The sequence below is a fragment of the Panicum hallii genome, chromosome 3 (assembly GCF_002211085.1).
Source record: "Panicum hallii strain FIL2 chromosome 3, PHallii_v3.1, whole genome shotgun sequence".
NCBI lineage: Eukaryota > Viridiplantae > Streptophyta > Magnoliopsida > Poales > Poaceae > Panicum > Panicum hallii.
In genome coordinates, this window is record NC_038044.1 from 8,212,321 (window position 1) to 8,220,986 (window position 8,666).

General features: G+C 46.2%; 1 protein-coding gene and 1 pseudogene across 2 annotated transcripts; one reads left to right on the top strand and one right to left on the bottom strand.

Moving 5' to 3' along the window:
• The first annotated feature begins 615 nt into the window (after positions 1-615).
• On the top strand, positions 616-1,884 carry LOC112885908. 2 transcript variants are annotated; one of them, XM_025951602.1, is made up of 2 exons: positions 616-1,157; positions 1,588-1,884. In XM_025951602.1, the coding sequence occupies exons 1-2, from the start codon at positions 777-779 to the stop codon at positions 1,681-1,683; spliced, it is 477 nt and encodes a 158-aa protein (XP_025807387.1). In that variant the 5' UTR covers positions 616-776; the 3' UTR covers positions 1,684-1,884. The 2 variants fall into 2 exon arrangements, with proteins under 2 accessions (XP_025807387.1, XP_025807389.1); XM_025951604.1 differs by lacking the exon at positions 1,588-1,884 and adding an exon at positions 1,257-1,483.
• Positions 1,885-2,981: 1,097 nt separating this feature from the next.
• LOC112885120 lies at positions 2,982-4,350 on the bottom strand (annotated as a pseudogene).
• Between the last annotated feature and the right edge of the window lie 4,316 nt (positions 4,351-8,666).

The window sequence follows — 8,666 nt, forward strand, 5'->3', positions numbered from 1 at the left end:
AGCAGCATAACCGTGACATAGGATAATTTCACATAGGGACACTCGCCATGAATTCCTTTTCAATTGGAGTTCTGGTGAGCTAATAATGAGCTATACTCTTGAGTCACAAAGAAGCACGTGGATTTCTGTTTTGCTTTAGTAGTTACCAATGATAGGATCTGTAGTATATATGACAAGCAAGCATATGTAGCTCTGTTTCTTAGCTTGGTATTCACTATTCATATTTTTTTCTAGTGTAGGTGTTTGAGCAATTTCTTATCTACATATCTAGTTGAGGAATTATACACATTTCTCGTATCCAATTTGAATGTGTTGAAGCTTAAATGGTTACAGGTCTGGGTTACCCGCAGTTTTACATGAATATAAATGATTTTTATAACATTGTCCCATTTTTCACTTATCTATTTTAATGTGCATTCTAATTGCATATGCGTGCAGTGCAAAGCGGGACATGTGAGGTGCTCATTGTGCCACGAGAAGCTTAAAGCCACCGGAAGCTGCCATATGTGTGGTGGTGTTGCCAACAGTTCTTACACACGGAGCCGCGCCAAGGAGCGCGTGGTTGAGGCCATCCGCGTCCAGTGCCCAAATGCTGGTCGCGGCTACACCACCAGGCCGGCCTACTATGACCAGGAGAGACACCGTCAGACATGTCTGCATGCGCCCTGCCGCTGTCCCATTGTGGACTGCAACTTTGTCGGCTCGACAAAGGCCCTCCTGGACCACTTTGACGACTTCCATGGCTGGCCTTGTTTTGCCAGGTCAGGACTGGCCAGATGTGCAACTTATACCTCAAGGATGGCCTCAACACCGTCATCCTCCCTGACGAAAAGCAAGGCACCACTGCCCGCTGGCTGTGCCTGTTCCTGCTGGATGTGGTGCGCCCGCTGCTTGGCTGCACGATCTCCATGCTCCTCATCCACCCACATGCTGCCGATGAGCACCAGGGTTCGTGCTCCATGAAGATGAAATGCGAGCTCACGTACTCATGGAACCTTTCATTGAGTTGCGGTGATCAGGTGGAGCATAGCCAGGAGTCCAAGTTCACCGCGACATGCACTGATCGATCCACTGGACTGCCCAACCCTGACGAGGACTTCCAGTTTGTTGTGCCTAATTCCGTTCTTGCAGACGATGACAAGGAGAAAACTATCAAGGTTGGGTTCCGTATTGCCAACAACTCATAGATCCCTTGAGGTTGAGGCCTTTACTACCTGAGCCATTTGATTTCAACTTCAGCTAAAATTCTGCTATAGGAATGTCATAGTCGGCAGGGCCTACTCTTGGAGCAAGGTGTCATCTAGGAGTTAAGGCTGCTTGGGAGGACGTTGGAAAGTTTGGTTGTAATTTGACTGGATTCTATCTATGTAAAGAACCAATGTATTCTGAGTATTTGGGAACAAGTTAACTCCTCTATGTAATTGGAGGAGGTTTAGGCTAATGGAGGATTAAGCAGAGTTTGGGGTTTCCCCTCAGCCCTAAATTTCCCTCGCCTCACACCAATACGCATAGCACACAGTCATAAGTTTGTAGTTCCAAGTTCTTCCTTTTGAGTAAGCCCCTTGTTCTCAATCTGTCTTTGAGCAGAGTTTGGCGAGCCTGAGCTCAGTCCTGCTGGCAGGACGCAGTGGTGGCACGGCCAAATGCCTTGATCGGCGTCTTCCTGCAGGCGGGCGGTGGTGATGAGGAAGTTGAAGCCATTATGCGGAGGTTTTGTTAGGGCTGGGACGCCCATTGGACAGACCAGTGCGAATTGCTTTTAACACTGGCTGTGTAAATGAATTTCAGTAGGAGTCCTAGATATCTGTATTTGTTTACTGATTACATGGGGAAAATATGAAACAGGACACCTAGAAAAATAGAGGAAGTCATGAATCGGGACTATGTATGTTGCTTGCCTGCCAGACTCTTTCTAGGTGCCTGCTTCGAACAGACAGCAATTAACAAGCTAGAACACAAATGCAAAAGCAGAATTTTACAGTACAGTGTAGGAGTTGGAAGTGAAACCATATGAATTGAAAAGGTTAATATTCCACGAGCTTGAGGTCAGCTTCGTATTTAATCATCATCATCCAGCAAACATTGTGGAAAATAGAATCGCAGATCATCCATCCTCCGGAAATGATCAGGTTTCAGTGATGCACTACCTTACTAGTGTGTTTAAGCTAGGTTACAGTGAAGTTTAACCTGCTGAGATCCTACTCATTTCTACCCAATTTCCAACACACTGCTGAGATCCTACTCATTTGTACCCATTCTTTTTTGAGGAATATATCTACCCAAAATTAAACAAAAGGACCATGATGTCGAAACAAGTTCGAGAAGAACTTGCGGATCGGAGGGATTTTGATCGACTGATGGTCGTTTTTGGTGGCAAATCTGTAAAGAATGGAACCGGAGGAGCTTCCAAAATTTAGACACGGAACCATCGAGATCGAGAGCTGCCCATCCATTTGATGCGGGGTGGTATATATTGCTCGGTACGGATTGGCCTCCATGGCGTGGCACCTGATCGAGGAGGGCCCTTGGCGCCCGTTCCGACTCGGCCGGGGCGCTCCGGTGGCCTTGTTGAGCTCGTCGTGGCAGCAGCAGGTCGAGCACACCGCTATCTACTCATGGCGTTGGGTATAGTAATACTCCTAGTTCATGTTCCAGCAAGACCCAGAACAATCTTCCTAGCTCTTGAGCCTCCATCCTAGGCACTAGGACCCTAAACCTTGTTCTAACATTTGTAGATGCATACCAAGTCACTGATGAATTTTTGGTAGACGATATGATCATATGATGCTGCTGCAATGAACGGGTAATACATACTGGTCATCATCACTGATTAATCAAAGAAGATGCATGCCAGGGACGATCGGATGAATGGCCAATAAGCATACTGCATACACACTAAAAGTCTGACATTCACATATATACTGTGTCGCAAACAGAGATGCTTAATTCAGAGCAACAAGACACATACTACTACGCTTTGCCATTTGCAGTTTGTTCGACCCTAGCATAGCAGGCACGTCCATAAACTGCTAAACCAGTGATGAGCTGTGAGCCGGTGACATGGACAAACAGAGCAGGTTCTAGTTTACATCACTACACACACCGGCCGGTGTACTTATAAATACGAACTCTGACCTCGATACCATCCCTGTCATAGGCTCCAATAACTGAGTTTGTCAGGACAAACTGGAAGCAGCCATCGGGGTTAGGCATCCCATCCGAGAGGTCCGTGCATGCTACTCTGAAGTTGGATTGCTGGTAATGGTCCCATACCTGATGACCTCCATGATGATTGTTGTCGTTGAAGTCCCAGGGCCGATAATATGTAAGCCTGCATTCCATTTGCTTTGAGGCCGCTGGTCCATCACCACCATTGGCGGCGGCGGCGGCATGAGGGTCAATGCAGAGCACAGAGATGGTGCGGCCAACCGGTTGCCGTGCCACAGTCAGCAGGAGCAGGCACTGAACGGTAGCGGTGGCGCCTTGCTTCATGTTGGCTGTGGGGCAATCAGCAAGGAGGAAGTCGAAGCCGTCACGGAGGTGGACAGCAAATTCGCCGTACTTGTCGGCCTCGAGGTTGGTGATGCACGGCCAGCTGTGCACCTCGCTGATGTGGTCCAGGAGCGCGCTAGTCGAGCCAAGAAAGCTGCTTGCCTCACCAGGGCAGTGGCATGGCGCGTGCGGGCGCCGAGCGGTGGCCTTCTCGATCATGGTAGGCCGGCCTCGCGGTGCAGCCATGGGCGGCGTGCGGGCATGGGACGCGGATGGACTCCACCAGTCGCTCCATGGCATGGCACAGGCGGTAGCTGCCGGTGGCGACGCCATACACATGGTGGCACTTGCCCGTGGCCTTGAGCTTGTCGCGGCACGGCGAGCACACGACGTGGCCCACTTCACACTGCGTGCATTTGTCATCAGCATTGACCAAAGTAAGTCATCCATGAGTGAAGCCAGTAATAATATAATATACATGCGTATGGTCAGATACAAATGAGACTGTTGACGTGTAAAGCATTCAAACAGTTTTTTATGGAGATGCATGGCTTAACACAGAAATGATACATTACTGTCAAAATCAAGCTCTATGTAAATTAGAGAAGTCCTACTCGAGTCATCAGTTCTATGTAATTTTCTAGACCATTAGGTAGTTTATCCATCTACATGCTGGCGTTTTCTTATAATGGAGAATGCAATAACACAACAGACTACAGAGCGAACACACAAAAAAGGGGAGCAGAATCTTGAGGTTGTGGTCGTGCACAGTACCTGGAAGATGGGGGGCTTCAATGGGAGGAAGCAGACGCCGCAGTCGAGGGCGTCGGCGTCCTCCACCGACGACGACGTCGCCATGGCCAAACCGGATGAAGCGACCTCCGATCCTCCTCCGTTGAGGGGAGCTGACCGCTTCCGCTTTGGCTCGCGTCCTCCGGCCGGCATCCTGCGATCCGGTGGCCGTCGCAGCTCACCCGGCCCTCTCCCCCGCTGTGATTTGTGCGGCTCACCCTCACCTCCAATTTATAGAGCCGCTGGACTTCATTCTCACATTGATTTGCACGCGTCCCCAAGCGGAGAACGGGAGCCAAGGAGGCAGCTTTGGCCCATCTTGGAACTGCATGCCCACACCCGGCTTGGACTGGGACCGTCGTTTCAAGTCCAGAAAAGACTTTGTTGAACCATTTTTTTTTGTTTTACAACGGGTCGCTCATTTTGCGACGCATCCGTTCATCTTCTTCTGGGAACAAAGGTTGTAGAAAAGAGGGAATTTGGGTGCCAGTTCTCTCCAGAGTTCACGATAATATTAGAGATAGCTAGCTCATGGTATTGGTCGTCTTTAGTATTGCCTCTAGATGGCATGGCATGGGTTTCAAGATGAAGTGGATTTTGTTATTCAACTTGTTCTAAGAAAAAAAAAGAACAGGAGTATACGAGAACTTCAAAGGTCCACATATTTCACTCCATTTTGTAATATATTTGACACTTTTGATTATATCAGACGATATACCATGGATGTTATGCAAAATATACTAAATTACCATTCAGTTCACAATATGAAGATGTGTTCAATAACAAAGATGCTGGAACTTGTACTGCTCTTTTCATCCGTAGAGCAACTCATCTATTGATAGCACAAAAAGAATAGCCCTCGGCATCTTTGCTTCCGGTTGATGGGTTGCTATTACCATGTCAAGGCTGTTAAGAATTAGAATAACCAGCATGTTATGTTTCGTGGGTTGTGTCAGTCATCTCTGCATGATATTGTTCCCCATGCACTTCAAACTGATCTCCAGGTTCTCTAGCCCTGTCTCCTATCGTTAAATCACTACCATAAATCTCATAAAGTTGGTCTATCGTTAAATCACTACCATAAATCTCATAAAGTTGGTCATAGTTCACAGAAGACTTCATATACAAAGCATGTCACACCCGGTTTTTTAGGACCAAACCGAATGCATAACTATATGTATGCCAGGATCAAGTTCCATACATATAGTGACTTCATCAGTGAATAATCAGCAACAGCATCACGAAAAGAGAATTAAAAGACTATAAAGATTATCAGAGTTATACAGCTTATCCTGGAAACGAAGACTCCAAACTTCACAGGCAATCGACCGGGGGTTCCGCAGGCCTATAACTCAGCATCATCTTCAAAAGATTTCACATCACTTTCTTCTCTGAGCAGCAATTATAACAAGCGTGAGTACACTTATGGTTGGTACTCAGCAAGTGTTGGGAATTATATGACATGAAGGCCAAAATCAAGGAAAGGCTGACTGGTTTACTGCGATAAGCAATTTTAGTTGGTCAAGTTTTATTAGCACCTGATTACTAAGGTATAAGTTCATACCAAAACCCACTTTTAAAGAGATAGGAGAGATACAGCATAAGCATAACCACAACCATAAATATGGTCCACGATAACCACAACCATAATCATGGTCCACGATTTAATTCATCTTCAAGTTCAATTATCATGTGAGGGTCCAAGCCACTCTTAACCGTGAGCACGGCTGATATATCAGTTTTCACTCTGCAGAGGTTGTACACTTTACCCACAACCTGTGTTTCCCTTGATGCCTGGGTTTGCAAGGCCCTTAAACACTTCCAAGGTGAGTGGCACGGATTCACTACGAGGCCTTTACAAAGATTTCCTAACTTGCATTGGTCCGCTAAGGTTTCAGGCCGCAGTGGTCATAACCCTCCCTAATGAGGAAGACGCCTTACCCAGGATCATATCTACACATCAAGAGGACCGAGCTATACCCCATCAACACACTCCCCTCTTGCCCTTTCGGTAAGACCTTTACAAGCTAAGATTTCTAATTAATTAGCCAAGACCAGAGCCATGTAGTAATTGTGGTTGCACTGTTTTTCTGGGTGGTTCTCCATGTTCTTGATTCAGTAATCTTATTTATCACCAAACAGTATTTCAAAATAAGTAAAACATTATCATGATATCCAGGTTATCCAACCGAAAATCTATGTAGAAGCAATTAACGTAGCTACAACATAAATATAAATACCTAGGTTTAATCAAGGAAGTTAAATTGAAACTAGGCATGTCCTTAACTTGGGATCCATCATATTCTAGACACATGCATGCATATAAAGAAAATGTTATATTTATTGTGATTATTAGGATAAAAGAATGATTAACGAACCACTTGCCTTTCTTTTAGAGAATAGCTGCTCAAAGTCTTTAACTCTTGTTCTTGAAACTTTAAATCTTCAAAGCTCTTGGATCACGCTCCTTCTAACGTCACACAAGCATCGGGTAGAAATCATACAAGCAAGCAAACAAACAAGAACAACTAAGAATGGGTACACCAAATAAAAGGAAAGCTTTAAAAGAGCATACAAAAGAATAGGGCTCGTTGCTACGGTCAAAAGAACGAAAGAAACGCGTAAAAAGGAGTTAGGGTTGAAAAGATACAGCTATCGGAAGATTTATATTATAAAAGAAATAAAAGAACTATAGGATTTCATTTATTTTAATTTAGAAAACTAATATAAAAGGTATAAAAGAGAAATATCCCTAATTATAGTTAACTCATATTATATTTGCATTTATAAAGACAAGATACAACTTAATCAAATTTTTATATATAATTGTCTATGTATGAATTATCCGAATTGAACAATTAATTAGAAAGAAATCGGTGAGAACATCTAAACGTCAAAATTTATGATTCAAATTGAACTATACAAATTAAATTAAAAATACATTTGAGTTGATATTAATCAAGTTAACAATAATTATGAAAACCAAAAGTATTGATCTATTTGGATTTTATTTCGGAAAACTAGATGAGAGGATATTGTTCAAATTAAATTGATATCTAATTTTACAAACAGGAATTACTGTACAACAACACAACTAAACCATAGCTTAGAATTTTAGAAGACTAACGCAAAAAGAACGCATGAAACAGCGCTGCAGGGACATATACATAATTAACTATAGCTTTCAGGGGTTAGCATAAAAGAATTACTAGACTCAGAAAATAGTGCTTGCAAATACAGAAAAGATTAGGGTTAGATCTGAAAAGTACCACGGGTGGGGCTGGATTGAGAAGATATAATAGATCCAGGGGGTTTTCTGCGAAATCTACAAGACACAGGGAAGAACAGGAAAATCACAGAATCTTCATAGGTACCTAATCGCAAAATCTTCACAGCACAGCACCCATGGCGTCGGCGGGTACTGTAGCTCAAATTACCGTCGATTTTGGGCACGGGAGATCGCGGGAAGCGGGGCAAATGAAAGAGGACGATAAGGGATTCCATTTCATACCTTACTTACCACGGAGACGCATCGTGGTGATCGAATTTTACGGAGGAAATCACGGCGGCTGTTCTGCTCCTCTGTTCTGGGCTGCTGGCACCTGTTTCTGTTCTGGGTGGTGCTGGTCTGGGGCAAGGGCACCACAGGGGGCGAGCGCACGGCAGCAGGAGAGGGAAGGAGTAGGGGCGGCGCTGGAGGGGAGGGGACGCACGGGATGCAGGCGGTGCATGGTTCTGGCGGCGGCTGTGTTGCAGAGACGCAGGAGGATGCGGTCAGGGGCTTGGGCGCCTGGGGGCTGGGCAGGGCTGGCGCACAGGGGGATGGAGACGTTCTGATGGTGACGCTCTGGGCAGGGGCGGCGCTGGGCAGGTCTGGCGCACGGTGGCGGCTGGCTGCAGGGGGAGCGGGAAGGGGCAGCGCAGGGGCAGAGCCGAGCGGCCTGCAGGGGGCGCGGCGGCAGCTGTGCTGGGCACACGGCGGGCAGGGGGGTGGGGGGGTGGGGGGGAGAGGCAACAGAGAAAAAGAAGGCCGCACAATTTATAGGAACGTGGAGACGTGGGATTTGGCAGGCTGGGACGAGGCGATGCAATAGCAGGGAACATAGAGCTCGAGCGCTCGTCGTTTATAGGAGATAATCGGAACCCTCACTTGGCGTGTTGCGCACGCTCAAAATGGCGGTACGTCAGGCTGGGACTCATTCCTCGATCCAGATTGCCTAAGGGAGAGATGAGATAGGGCTAACCAGCGGGTCCCGAGCAAAGAGAGGATAGAAGAGGTAATGGAAAAAGAAAACGAGATTGACCAAGCGAGTTCGGTTACGTGCTGAAACAGGTTCGAGTGAGGGCCGAACGCGAAAACAACCTGACAGAGCTGGTTGAAC